The sequence below is a fragment of the Cavia porcellus genome, unplaced genomic scaffold (assembly GCF_034190915.1).
Source record: "Cavia porcellus strain 051 isolate PalLab524CR breed Dunkin Hartley unplaced genomic scaffold, mCavPor4.1 scaffold_13, whole genome shotgun sequence".
NCBI lineage: Eukaryota > Metazoa > Chordata > Mammalia > Rodentia > Caviidae > Cavia > Cavia porcellus.
In genome coordinates this window covers 33,082,244-33,097,088 of record NW_026947496.1, presented here as the reverse complement: position 1 = coordinate 33,097,088, position 14,845 = coordinate 33,082,244, and the positions used below count along the sequence as shown (strand labels likewise).

General features: G+C 43.7%; 1 protein-coding gene across 5 annotated transcripts in view; it reads right to left on the bottom strand.

Moving 5' to 3' along the window:
• Ntpcr (nucleoside-triphosphatase, cancer-related) overlaps positions 1–14,405 on the bottom strand; it is a 28,067-nt gene extending 13,662 nt beyond the window's left edge. For 4 of the 5 annotated variants that reach the window (XR_010051229.1, XR_010051228.1, XM_013156366.3 and 1 more), the window contains exons 1-3: positions 14,248–14,404; positions 10,705–10,867; positions 10,060–10,156 (exon numbers count right to left, since the gene is read on the bottom strand). Coding sequence is in view for 3 of the 5 variants with exons in the window: in XM_013156366.3 (XP_013011820.2) it covers positions 10,060–10,156; positions 10,705–10,867; positions 14,248–14,398 (411 nt within the window). In the remaining 2 variants the exon portion in view is untranslated. Of the gene's footprint in view, positions 1–10,059; positions 10,157–10,704; positions 10,868–14,247 lie in introns of all 5 variants that reach the window. The other variant, XM_063260056.1, reaches the window with a different exon arrangement.
• Positions 14,406–14,845: the final 440 nt, after the last annotated feature.

The window sequence follows — 14,845 nt, the reverse complement described above, 5'->3', positions numbered from 1 at the left end:
ATTATAGGAAGAACTTTCCCATCCATTTCACAGCAGAAAGAATAAGGAAGGTCACCACAACTGTCCCAAGAGATCTCTCTCGATGGTGGCCAAGCTTCAGTGCTTCTGAGGTAGTTCATTTTCACCTCTCTATCAAGTGCATCTGTAATATATCTGGCTGCCCTCGTGTAGGGTTTAGGCTCCTATCTCTGTCTTCCCTGCAGTACTGATCAGACCCCCTGGCCAGAGAAGCAGAAGGCTGAAGAGTCCATGCTCCTCTGCCTGGGCAGGGGCATCTGTTAAGTCAGGCACGACTTATACCAAGCTCTTTCTTCAAAAACGAATGCTGAGCTTGGAAGAAAACCGCCATCAGTCACCCATCTGTGCTGGTAAAAGCAGTCAGTCCCACAGGAAAGTGTCTGTCTTCCTGAGAGCAAACCTCTCCAATTGATCTAACCCTTTCCAGGAGGTCTACAGAGCACTTCGGGCTCCAGAGACAAGAAGCTGTGGATGTCATTTTGGAGGCCACTATTCACAAACTTCTACTTCAGCACAAGTTGACAGTTTTGAAAACTATCACATCAGACAAAGAAACAATACAAAAGTGTTTAAGTACATGTATCTATTTGAATACATGTAGTAATCAAACACACATGACGCATATGTAAATATACATGTGTAAATACACAGCATGTGCCCTACACCCACCCTTCCTGCACTGTCCAGTATGTGTTCAACATTTCGACTTGCTTGGGCCACAATGAGTGCAGATGAACTGGCTTGGGCCACATATAAAATACAGTATTCTGTGAAGTCATCGTTCAGAGTTCACAGCGTCAGTCATTCGTAGATTTTTCCTGAGAACCTAACTAAAACTGTTCTTGGGAACTGCAAACATCATCCACAACTGTTTTTTTGCCAGGAGGTTTGCAAGTAGCCAGTCGAGAGCACTATTCAGTTCTCCTTGCTGCTGACTGGCTGCTGCCCTGTAAGCCACCTCCTGCAGAGGCACCAGGGTTCCTGCATAGTACCAGACTGCTGTGTCCTGTGTAACTGTCTTGAGTGTTCTCAGTTTTGTTCTTCTTTTAAAGTCCTAAGATCTCAAGGTGCCAAAACATCTTGTACTGTCTAAGGCTTTGTCAATACAGTAGTTTATTAAATTACATAACTGCAGAGACACAGCATATTTAGGGTTTAAACTATAAAAAACAGGTATTTATAGGCATTTTTCTGACCATATCTGAAACTTTTCTGTAGTTTTCTGAAGATTTTCACATTCACAGGTGCTCTAGGAACATAACCAACCTCTATGAATTTCAGGGGTCCACTATATACAATATAGCTAATGTATATGAGTAATGAAACTTTCTATATTTTTAGATATTATTATATTAAAATGAAATAACACAGTTAAATAAGACACTTAACAGTTAAATAAGAAAACTTACCTGTCTACCTAATAACAATTAACAGCTTTATTCACAGGCACAGGGATGTGTAGGTAGGCTGAAATCCTATTATCACTGGTGCTGCATTTTACTCTCTGAATTGCACAAGCGCATGTCACATATGATACACACACATCTCGACTGACGATGTGTGCAGCAGGTGCAGGAGGCAGTCAGCCTGTGTTGCCCCTGCCCACATGGCACTACACTGACCCCCATGTAGCCTGCGCTGTAGCACCATGCAGCTGAGGCATATAAAATACCACTAAAAATCAAAATATGATGGTAAAAGTTAAAGGTCTTGTGGGGCTACTTGTAGCCAGGGTGACCTGTGTCTAGCACATTCATCCCGTCACTATGCTCAGCACCATGGTGCATGGGCACACATGTTCACAATGGCTTCTACCAAATAAAAACGCTCATTGTAAAATTCTCATTCTCTCCAGTATTAGAGACTTTTAGAGTCCAGGGACTACAGTAATCTCTTTTAAATTTGCAATTTTTAGTGACAATGCAAGAGATTCATACTCTTGACAGGCAGGTAGACTAGACTGCTTAACAAGCTGTCTAGATGTAGACAACATTTACCTTTTTTTTTTTTTTTTTTTTGACAGGGTCTCACATGCAACTTGAGACCACACTCAAAAGTGAAATAAATCAAACTCACATGAGTAAACATTGTATTGTCTCCCTAGTATAAAAAATGGTAAGAGTATATAAGATGCAAAATCCACAATACAGTGAAAGGATAAGAATCTGCTCAAAAGGAAAAAATAGACAGGGTCCCACTATGTAGTTCAGGGTGACCTTGAACTTACTATGTGATCCAAACTGGCCTCAAACTCTTGGCAACTCTCCTGCCTCAGCCTACTGAATGCTGGGATAATAAGTATGTACCACCATGCCCAATTTACCTGGTTTTTATAAACAGCCCTTGAACTTTAGAGGAAATTTTGCCAAGTGCTTTATTTCTCTACAAATTCAAGCCATTCTAGACAAAACAGAAACAAGTTAGTGAACCTTCACCCTGTGGATGCTATTCTAGATTATGAGTGCATACGACATGGCCCTCAGCAGCAGGGCCAGGCTCTCAGCTAGTTTGTTTTCCCAAAAGAGTAAACAGACACTGAGCAGCAGAATACCTCTGCACCAGTCAGACCAGAGGCCTGGAAAAAATGAGATTCTTTTTCAGTCCTTTGCTTATCATTAGATGTACTCTAAGACTACAAAGAAAATATAAACACAAAATAAGCAATTTCATTTACTCAAAATACTGAACAGAAAGCAAGCTAATGAAAATAGCCTTTGTCTTATGTGACTTATCTGCACAGTAAACACTGCTGGTGGATTAAGGTTAATTACTTTCACTACCAGGCACACAGCCTGGCTTCCGAGCTCGTCCCTCTGGGACAGCAAGTCCTGAAAGTCCTGAAGTCCAGGATGATCGTGGCCCATGCCTGCAACACTGCAGGTGCTGGGGAAGCAAAGGGCAGCAACAAGAGCAGCCAGTGGCCAGCTCACAGCCCCTCACCTTGGAAGAGCAGCCAGTGGCCAGCTCACAGCCCCTCACCTTGGAAGAGCAGCCAGTGGCCAGCTCACAGCCCCTCACCTTGGAAGGCAGCAGTTAACACGGGGCTTCCATCAGCTATTTCACTGTTTATTCCAGGCCTCTAAGTTTCAGCTTTCCTCTGCAGTGTGGCGACACCTACACTGACAGTCAGTTGGGCAGCATGAGAAGCCAGTGCTGTTCCTGAGCCCAGCCCTGGGACCAGCCTGGACATTTGGGCCTGTGGGACTCCATGAGAGATTTAAGGGCCCACTTGCCCCCAGCTCCCTGGCAAACACAGACTGAACTGAGGGGGCCCCTTCTGAGTGCTGCTGCCCACTGCCTCCCTCAGCGCCTCAACGAGAGACAGAACCACTCTCTGCTCAGCCCCAGGAGTAAGTGCTCCTGCCCCCGACGGTGACAAGCACTGTTACGTTTAGTGCCCTCATTCAACAGCAGGTGTCAGCCTCTGTCTACGGGTGACCCTCAGGGAGCACAGGGACAAACTAGAGTCAAACCAAGGTCATCTAACGCTGAAGCCCTGCCACGCCCAGGTGCACTACACCTGTATACCTTTCTCTGGCAACACAGGAAGAACTGTGGCTAAGAAATCCCAAGAAGCTGCTCTCTTTTTCTAGGGGAAAGAGAGTTCCCAGAGAGCCAAGGCAAAAACCTCCTCCTATGTGCAATAGGGCACAAGAGAAGACCCATTGTGAGTCTGAGAGCCATTGACATAACCATTGTCACTGCACAGGCATAAAGAAAGACCTGAGTGCCATGCAGGGACCATGGCCTCTACCATCAGCCATCTCTGGACACATCAGTAGAGCTGGGCTGGGTAACCAGGCAGGCCTGAATTTCTGCTGTTTCTTACTACCTGGTGGCCCTCACAACAGCTGAATGCTTTCAAAAAATTTTCTTAGCAATGTTGGCATCAATATTTGAACTATTTGAAATAAAAGTTTGTTATCTCTTGTGCCTGATATCCCCCTTCTCTCTCTACCAAGGAAAAAGCAGACTGTCCTATTACAGTAAAGTGGTGATGACCCGTTTCTAACTGACTGGCTACAAAAGAAGTGTTGCTTAGATCAGGGAACAGCTAACTACTGCAACTTTCAAAGTTTAGCCTTTTCAGAGCACAGAAATGTGTTTTCTAGTTACTGCTATCCTGATGGCTAGAGTATTTCAAAGAGAGTAGTTAAATTTGAAAATTATTTTTATGTTAAGATGATTTAATAAAGTTTAGATCCTAGAATTGGCTAGTATTCAGTATACACATGGGAACTGGGGGATCAAAACCAGTATCATCAAGGCCACCAGTCTCAGAATGAGACAGGAGAAGGGGCACTGTCACATCAACAGGTTTCCAGCTGAATCTAGTCATGAAGAAATATTCAAAAAACCCCAGATGAGCAAAGTTCTATAAAGCAGAACTGTATTCTTCAAACAACCAGTACTGTGAAAGGCAACAAGGACTGTGGACTTCTTGCAGGTTACAGTAGACTAACAACACCTGAAGCTGAATGTGTCTCTTTAACTCTAGTTAGACTGGACCCTGAACTGGAGGAAAAGGAAGGCACAAAGAATGCTGTTAAGCTAGGTGGTAGGACCATAAAACAAAGGTAAAGCATCTTCCTAGTGTGTTTACTGAGTTGCTAAATACAGCTGACCCTTGAATATGGGTTTCAACTGTGCAATCTGCTTATACTTGCATATTTTTCTATCTGAAGATTTGTGACAATCTGAAAAAACCTGGAGAAGAACCACATAGCCTAGTAATACTGAAACAAGGAAAAGTTCAGTATGTCATAAATGCATAAAATACATAGATAACAGTCTCTTTTATTACTTACTATAAAATACTATATACACAAATTTATTATAGAGTTCAGTTTGTCAAACCAGTCACATAGACACAGCCCATATATGGTACCATCCGTAGTTGAGAAATAAAAGACATAGTATTATAACCCTGTGAAAGTAACCACGGTGTGCACTGCACCACACCACTGCCACAGAGCTGCACCACGGCTCTCACAGCCACCTCCCCCTGCTCCTGTAGCAAGTTATGCTTGGAGCTTCAAGGCCAAAACCCTCATCGCCTGAGCAGTTCACCTCCAGTCAACTGCATACTGCCATAAAAAATAACCTCCCTGGGGGTTACATATTTTGCAACTTAAAAACACATACATAACATACAAAATATGCACTGACTATTTGCATTTGGTAAGGTTTCTGGTCAACAGCAGGCCAGAAACAGTTAAGTGTTGGGGAAGCCAACAGTTATCTGTGAATTTTCAATTATTCTTATAATTTTCTTTGAGAGCTATATTAGATCCAAATTAAATTTTAAAAAACAGAATCTGTACAAAACAGAGAAAGAAAATTACACATATAAATACTTCCTAAGATTCAGGTCCAAGAAAACAACCAACTCATTCCTTGTGAATGTTTTTCTAAAGAAGTATGGAGCCTCAGACAGAAGCTAGAGGAGGCAACAGAGGAGGAAATACCAGAGGGTAGGCAGAGCGGGTGGGGAAAGGGTAAACGCAATAGTCTGCACAGACACAACCCCAGCTCTGCTTCAGGGGCTGCAACCTTGACAGGTGGCTGCATGAAGAACCACAAGTAGGTGTTGTGACCAAGGGCATCTGATCCACAGAATCACACCAAAGCCACAGCAGGGACAGCAAGGCCTCGGCCAGCCAGGTGACACCAGCAAGACGGCCAGTGAGAGTCGCCAAATCCTCAGCAAATACTGCAAATAAACCAGAGGCTGCCTGGGCCAGCTTTCAGCTCCTGCTCCTCTTCTGCTTCCCTGCAGGGATGTTGTCACTGTGGACGGTGAAGGTCTATGTTTATACCAGAAAGCTTTTTGCCTGCCTGGCTGACCTTGCAGCACATATGTGATCAAGAGCAGAGAAATAGACATTGAAGAAGAACAAATGCCACAATCGCTAACAATAGTGAAAAAAATTGTAGGGCACTCCCACTGATCTTTCTAGAATGGATCCAACTGAAATTTGATGGTTCTGAATCTTGGCCCAAAGTACAAAGCAGTGCTTCTAGGTCAAACATTAAGAAGCATCACCTTTCCTGCAAGAGGAGCTGAATGGAACTCGGAAGATGTGATAGGGTCTATTTCAGAATCAACAGCAGATCCTGCCTTAAAAACAAATATACTTTAAAGTCTTACTTGGATCAAAACAGGGAAGTACAAGGTTCAAAATGTGTCGGTTTTTGTTGATGTTCTGATTCTAACTTACTATTCCTTCCAGAGATCTTTGTAAAAAACAGCACTCAAAATAGGGCTGTAAGATGGCCTTTTTCCCTTTATAATATTTTAAACATTATAATACATAGTTATCCTTTTGTTTGAGTAGGAGATACACAAAAAAACCAGTAGCTGTCAAATCCTAATAGAGCATTCAATGTAGCTCTCAAAAAGACTGTTGTGGAAAAGGCCAGTGCTATCCTATCGGGTGTGATCATCTACGAACTAAAACTCCACTCATTAAAGTAGTAGCAGGAAACAGAGGAACCTATGAATAACCTCATTTGGAAAACTTTGAAAGAAATGGAAGGAGAAAAAAAATTTTTTTGGACAATGAAGATGCTTTGAAATTTTTGGACAATTTTTTATAGACAATGAAGATGCTTTGAAAAATTAAGGTATCTTTTATATCAAAATAACTACAGTTTTACGTAATTCCCTCCACTGCCTATGACTTTTTTCATGACTGATAAAGTCTTGATTCTACAATTCATGCCAGCTCTACCAATTATAAACTCTGTGTCCCTAGGAAGTTTTGCATCCTTCCTCTTCTGTGCCTCAATTTCCCCATCTGCAAAACAGGAATACAGCGGAAATGTTCTGAGCACTGACTAGGTCTACACCTGAAATACAGTTTGCACTCAGTAAGGATTAACTGACATCACTGATATTATCACCAGCACAGTAAAAATTAGAAGAATGAGTAAATGTCACAAAAGTCATTTTTTCAAGGACAAATATGGTACTGATGCAAGAATCAAACAGATCAGTGGAAGAGAATACATATCCCTAAAACATGTGTGCGTGCACGCAGCATACCCACACACACAGTTTTTAAAATATAACTCATGAAACATAACAAGCTAACTAGAAATAGTTTATTTAAAAAACGAACTCAGTAAACTGGCTAATCTGGAAGAAAACCAACTAAGAATCTCATTGTATATAACATTCAAAATAAATCCAGATGGAGCAACAGTGTTTTTTTAAAAAAGCATGTAGAAGAAACAGGTAACAGTTTTTACGTGAGAAGGAGAGGCAGGGAGGGAAGCAGGAAATGAGGAAAGTGACAACAGAACAACAGAATTAATAAATAGAAAAGTTTATTTGTCATACAAAAGACCTCTTTAAGCAAAAAAAAAAAAGAAATGAACCAACAACTTAGATTAAAATAAACTTACCCAATAAACAACTGAAAAACATTTAACCTCATTGGTGGCTTAAAAATGCAAAATGAAGCAGTGTATGTTTTTAATTTAAAATCAGTATAGTGCTCAGCCCTAGCAAAAGCACAGCAAGCCAAAGATGTTCTCGAACTGGCAGTGGGCGCAAAGTGACCCAGGTCCAGGACACAGGTCCAGGAGCCTCCACAGCATCACACAGCCCGCCAGGGTCTCGCCCCCTCCTCGCCTGCACTTCGCTTCCAGGCTCCTCCCTGGAAACCATCGCAGCTGTAGGCTCCCGTGCAGTGTCTGGCTGCAAGGTTACTCCTAACAGGGATTGCAGCCTAGGCGTGCAGCAGCAGGGGGCAGCTTGCAAATCCAAGATGGAAACCCCATTATGACATATGAAACCATTAAACAGCAGTTTTGAGAATTATCGGGTTCTGAGACCATTTCCATGTTATTCAGTCATACTGAGGGAAAAAAACCAAAAACAAACCAGGCCTATAAAATTACTTATTCCATTTGTTCCATATCTGGCTGACTAAGTTGTTGTTTTTTTTTTTTTTTTTTTTTAAAAAAAGGGCAGAAAAAATATATATAACAGTGACTAGCTGAGAGATCAGCTTATACGCTATTCATATTTTAAGTTTCGTTGTTATTTTACAAATTTTTTACCATATAAGCATAGAGAACTTTCAACAGTAAATGGTGTCAAATACAAGATGTCATCCAAGGAAGGAGCAATCAACAACAGCCAAGGCTTTTAAGCACTTTCTAAAACCTACTGAGTCCAGGTGTTTACCACCTACTCTGCTTCCTTATTTCCCTCAGCACCTGAGATAACCTGGCTCCACCTGCTTCCTGTCTATAGAACATGACCAGAGTTCCTGCAGGAAGGTAGGTAGGTACCTAGGCCCCCTCTTCACTCTTCCCAGCCTCAAGCTGCCTCCAGCCCTGGCCAGTTGTTTCTCTGGAGACAAAAAGACAGGCATGCCAGCCCAACCAGAAAACTGTTTCTCTTACAGTTTTCATAGTATTTTAAAAGAAGAAGCAACGCGTGGTACATGACTATAATCCTAGCACTTAGGAAGCTGAAACAGGAGGATCACCATGAGTTTGAGGTTAGCCTGGGCTACATAGTGAGTTCAAGGCTATCAAAAAACCAGAAAAAGATTCACATTATCTTTTGCCCAGAGAGAAATTTTTACCAATATAGAATACTTCTTGACTTGTTAGAATGTGCATTTCCACACGTACCCACCCAGCATGATGCAGTAAAATGTTGTGTAACCTGGAGGGAGGGACACCTGCCTGAAAAAGGGCTCCCAAAACTTCCAGCTTTCCTGGTCGTTTGAATGGCCAGTATCAAAAACTGTCTCTTTATTCTCTATTTTTGATATGTAGGTAATTTAATTTTTAAAATAAAAGCAAAATGAACTCCTTCCTCCTTTCTTTATCTCCATAAAAATACATAGGAGAGGGGAAATATTTTTGCTCTAGAAAAGAAATCCAAGACCTTGTGTCAGGACCTTTCTCACCTGGAACATGAATGTCTGCATTTAGTAATCAGAGTACAAAACCTAGAAGTCTGCTCTTATTTTTTCATTAAAAACAGATGCAAGCTCTTGATCCACTCGCAGAGGAGCGCTTATGCAATCCTGCAGCTAGACAATAAGCACGTGAGCACACTCTCCTCCCGGCATTGTCTGCTCTGAGCACAGTAAGGAAAGATCAATTCTTCATATTGATCTGCTGTCCAAAGCCAGGCTCTTCCCCTGAATTTCATTAGAAGCAGTTCACTTGCAGTCTGAACATTTAGATAGAGAGGTTATATAGCTGAGTGGGAAATAACTAGAAAAACACATTTTCTGACTGCTCCAGTGCAACACAGCAGCCACCACAGCCCCGAGGAAGGCAGGAAGAAGGACGGAGGAGGGAAAAGGAGGCGGAGGAGCAAAGAATTTGAGGGTTCAGGACAGTAGCAAGACTGTGGACCCCACCAGCTCTCTGAAATTGAGGTTCTTCTGGCAGGCTGTATCTATACTTTTTAGCAGGCTGAGGGCAGTCAACAGCACCCAGCCCCCATTAAAAAACTCAGAAACAAAAAAAGCTTCTCATGCAGAAAATTCTAGGTTTTCCTGTGAATTCTATCAAACATTCAAAGAAAAATGAATACCAGTCATTCACAAACTCTTCCAAAAAGTACGATAGGAGGCAACACTTCCCAACTCATTCTGTGAGGTCAGTATTGCCCTGACTCCAAAGCCAGTTATATTCCAAGAAAAGAAAGTTGCCAACTATACCCTTATGAACACAGATGCAGGTATTCTCAATAGAAAAAGCGGATAAAAGACTTGTACAAAACACATGGGAAGACACAGAAAGGACCTTTCTTTGCGAACGTTGCCAGCTGAGCTCATGAAAAAGTCACCTACACTGAATATATGTGACAAGGACTTGACCTATGCACCAGCACGACAGCAAACTACAGCTTATCTTTATTGAGGTTCAATTGGCTAGAACAATTTTAAACTCTAAAAAGGCAAATCCAGCCTCCCAGTAAAAGCAAAAGTCATTCTGTCCCATGGCCTGTGAATTCCATAATCAAAAGTGCAGAGGAGCTCACTCGCAGAAGCTCATACTCACATTCTTCAGGACAGGAAGTGCCAACTGCTCGAAAGAAGCCACATCAACCACATACTGCCCAACTCGGCAGTCACACCTCCCGGGCTGTGGCTCTGACCTGAAAGAAAAGACAAGTGTTCTGTGGAAAAAGTACTGTGTTCTAGTGCTGGGTGCACCACTAATTCATTCTCAGTCACACAGGAGGCTGCTGTGACTCAGCCTGCCCATGGAGAAGAGAGCTGTGCATAAGTGTCCCCAGTACCACCAAGGGGCATCCTTTTCTCACACCTTGGCCCTGTATCTCCAGAAACGAGGCACTAACTCTAAAAACTAGTTCTAGACAAGAGGCTGAGAATTACAAAAAGAATATGTATAAGTACACAACCTGAGTTTAAGTGAAATACGGCCTTTGTAACCTTGTTTTCCACAGAGTGATCTCTATTCTTCCTCTGAGAAAGCTCTAAAGGATCCAAGATTCATCAAGACATACATCGGCTTAAGCTGAGCCAGGGAGAAATCTCTCAGCCTGGAGGGAAGGCAGAGCAATCCCCAATCCTGCCAAAGGTTCTGGAGAAGTTAGCTCCAGGCAATTAGAAACACTTTTAAGACATAGACAGGAGTATCAAATCCAGAGTTAAAACCCCACAGAACAGAAATATCAGTTACCTGACCCTGGAAAGTGGCCCCCGAGCACCAGACAAGGTGACCACATCAAATCCTGTCCTCCTCCCTCCCTGCCTGACTTCTTCTGTGTAAAATCCATCCACAGCCACCCCAAAGGACTGGAGACGCTCACTGGCTTTCTGAATCAAGGTGGTTTTTCCAACCCCTGAAAGAGAAAAGAGAAGAGAAGGGTCATGAGATTAGAAATTAGAAGAGAAGGGACCTGCTGCTGTTGTGCATACACAGCACAGACTCTGGGGGGTAACCGTGGTGAGCAGAGCTACATGGGCTACACATGAATTTTATGGACACTAATTGAGCTGTATTTTATTCCCACCAGATGTTATACATTTTTCAGTTCAGTAGAAATAATAATAAAACATGAGTGGTATCTTGAAGTTTGGGTTCTGAAACACTGCTACTTTTGTTATATATATAAAATCCTATAACTCACTATGACTCTGATAATACTGTCAAATCCAGTTTGCATCCCAAGTTGGGCTTCAACTTCTCCTAGCTTCACACTTCACCTTCTCTACCTTGAAAATGACACTGTTCATACTACCACTGGAGACCAAAACTCCAATCTTCAAGAGACAGCCTCTTTACTATACCCCTAATTCCTGAAAATGTTTCTCCTAAATCTCATGAGCACCCTCCACGTGGTCACTTTTGACTTCTTCAGAAGAGCAATCCCATCAGGTGGACAGCCCCTCTCAGCATCATCTACAGAGTCCCTTAGCATCATTTCTGCTTGCCTCCAATAGGTCCCAATACCACTATCTGCAAAGCTCCAATCTCCCATTTGCCCTCATTCATTCCAATGTCAACTAAATGATGGGCCCTGAGAATCTCTTTAATTCATCACCAATCCCTTCCTTATTACGCCCATTACACAGTCCCCAAACATCTATTCTGCAAGACCCCAACCCCTCTAATCACATTAAACTCTCCAGACTCCCAAAGATTCCCTTCTGCTCATTGCTAACCCGTCCAGCATCACTTCTCTACGGTCCCTAGGCATTCCTCCTGCTTGCCTCAACCTGTCTCAAATCAAGGCCTCTGCATCTCCACCCTGTCCCCCTCCACCTCTGGCCCTTGCTTCCCTCACAACTGGCCTGACTGCTCAGATGATATCACCAATGTTTACAAGTACCAAGAGCTACTGTCCCACACAGTTAGACTAAGTGACAATGTGAAGGGGCAGAAATTGGGGCTCCTGTAAGTCCTCACAACCAAGACACGGAAGGTTCCAGAAGATCTGCAACTGGCGCTAAGGTCACAATCCTGTTATTTCTGTTGCCATCCTCATAGAGTCATCAAGATGCCTTTTAGTTTTCTTGAAATAAAATATGATTCCTTATTCTTAATACATCTTTGCTATAAACTTCACACTAAAATAAGGGCACCTGCTGACCACTGACCGGAACGTGGACAGCACAGACAGACCTTTTCTAAAGAGCAATTTCAGTGTGCCACCACAGCATCAGCAGTTCTGTGACTGCAAATTTATCCTCAGTGAACAACCTGATTAAAGGACAAAGAAGTGTGAAATCAAAAGTTCACTGCACCATTCTTTGTAACAGTGAAACACTGAAAACAATCTAAGTGTCAGTCAGTAAGGAATGCTGACTTAGGACACCGTGTATACCGCAGCACATAAATAACACAAAAATACCATGGAGCCATCAGTAGGAGTACTGTTTACTTATACAGATTAGCATGAAAATAATTCATGGAAAAATCAGGCTAACTAACCAAAAAACATATAATTTTATTTCATTATAGTTTTTTAAATAGGCAAAATATGTATGTTTACCCAAAAAAAGGTCAGGACAGAACAAGAGGTTACAAAGCTTATGTCTATAGGTTTTCCATGTGATTGTCGCTTTCTCCTTTAAAATATTTTTAATGTTTTTAGTTATTGTTCTTACACTGGGCAGGTATTACTTATTCCAAGAAAAAAAAATACACTTATACTGTATTTTGAAAAAGGCAAAATGGAGGAACACAACTCTCATCCAAAGGAGGGACTTGTATATTATGCAGAATACACTAACAGGAAATACTCGGGTCAGACTTTTTTTTATTTCTTCAGCTCTAGAAATCTTTCAGCTAACTTTTCATCTTCATTAGCTGAGCTGCTACTCTAGAGCTGTCTACACTTGCTAAAACGTGATCTCAGCTAAAGGACATATAAGATGATGGTCACATGCACACAGAGGAGAGCAGGTCAGAAAACCCACAATTATTCCCTTATACAAACTCTTAGATAAAGGGTTCGAGTGTATGTAGCTGAACTTGGGACATGACAAACTCGCTGGTACAGAAGTAAGGAGATGAGAAAGGGAAAGACACCATCAAGGGATGCCTTATCAAGCAAGTCACCTCTGTGCTCAGCTGGAGCTCAGTTCACCTACAGAGCCCTAAGAGGTATTTTGGGGCTCAAGGCTCAGTTGTCTTGAGGGGTGAGAAAAAGAGAAGTTGAGCCACTAACTTTCCCCAGTCATGGGTGGAAGGCCAACAATTCGGAGAGGTAGGAGCTCCATGGTGCTTCCAGCCAGTGAAAGCTGGAAAAACGCTGACTGGCAAGGGTGCCAAGGGTTTGAACAGCAACAGTTTGGGACACAGCTAGTAACAGATTGAAATAAAACCAATGAGAACACCAGATAGTAACTTCAAACCAAGGGGAGAGCTGTGTATACATAAAGGAGGAACGAATTATTAGCTGGTTCTGCTGCAATTAGTTTTTATGCTGTTATGGTATTCCAAACACTATCAAGCTAATGAAAATTACACAGCAACTGCATTAGGAAGAAAAAGATGCAGAAGGCGAGTGGATTTGAACCCAAGTTCAAGAGATGTCTTGGAAGATTATGAGTCTTTGAATTTGTGCACCTGAACTTTCTATGAAGGGAGGAAAGAACCGCCAAGACTTTGCACAGCCTCAGCTTGGGGCAGAGATCCAAATGCATCCCAAGTTTTAAATGAAGTACTGGCACCCTGGCCTTTGGGGTTTGCTCGGTGCAATAGGTAGGCTGGGTCCCTAGGATCTCAGACATTTCTCAAACTGCCCTCCTTGGCCACACTCACACCCTCGCCGCCCCTACTGCCTTGTAAAATAAATATGTGAACTCTGCGACGTTAACTGTAACCTTTGCGACTGAAGGCCCAATGCGCTGTCTGAACCGCAATGACCGCCATCAGACCCGCCTGCTGGCACCGGATCCCAGGGCACCCTTTCTGCCCTCCTGCCCGACCCTCCTCCGACCGCAGGGTTGGGTGCGGCGCTGTGCGGGGAGCCCCCCTCCCAACCCGGGCGGCGGCGGCGCTACTAGTTCCCGGGGCCTGAGCTCGACCAGTGGCGCCACTTGTTGCGTAGGAGCGTGTTCCGGTTCCGAGACCAGGCGGGCCGGCGGGGGGCCCCGCGACCGCACACCTGGGCCGCACACCCGGCCACGCTCCTGGCCGCGCCACTCTCCGCCGCAGCCCCGCCCACAGCGCCGCCACCCAGTAGGTCCCGAAGGCGCGGGCCCCCGTGGTCACCTGGCGGCCCGGTGAGGAACACGTGCCGCGCCATGTGCAGGATGGTCGTGGTCCCCGCCGCCCGCAGATCAAGGTTCAGCTCTCGGCCGGCCCCGCCCCCGGAGAACTCAGGCCGGGTCCGCCCACCGACCGGAAGCAGTACTCTGCGCATGCGCCTGTGCTCCAGTGTGAGCCAGAGCTTGCACCTTTGCGGCCCCAGCTGGGGCGCGCCCTCCGCCCAAGTGCCTCAGGCTCCTGCCCGCTAATTGCTGAGCAGACCCAGTGCCCAGGGATACCTGTGCTACATTTTGAGGACCCTAAGGCCTTCAGCATTTGCTATGTTCTAGAGAGGATACTTCCTGTTCTGCCTGCTTTCCTCCCGAGGTGCTAAGTGTCAGATTACAGCAACTTTTCCTTTAAAGTTATAACTGGTTTTCATTGCATTCTAGAAATACCACAGAATAAGCATTCCCATTAACAGAGCAGAGGAAGCTGGCTTTATAGACAGAGACTGAAGAAAGCAGAAATAACAAGGCATGTTGATCTTTGCAAAGTTACTTCCCTTACAAGGTTAAAATGGGACAGTTTATTGTACTGACTCAAAGGGACTGCAATCAAT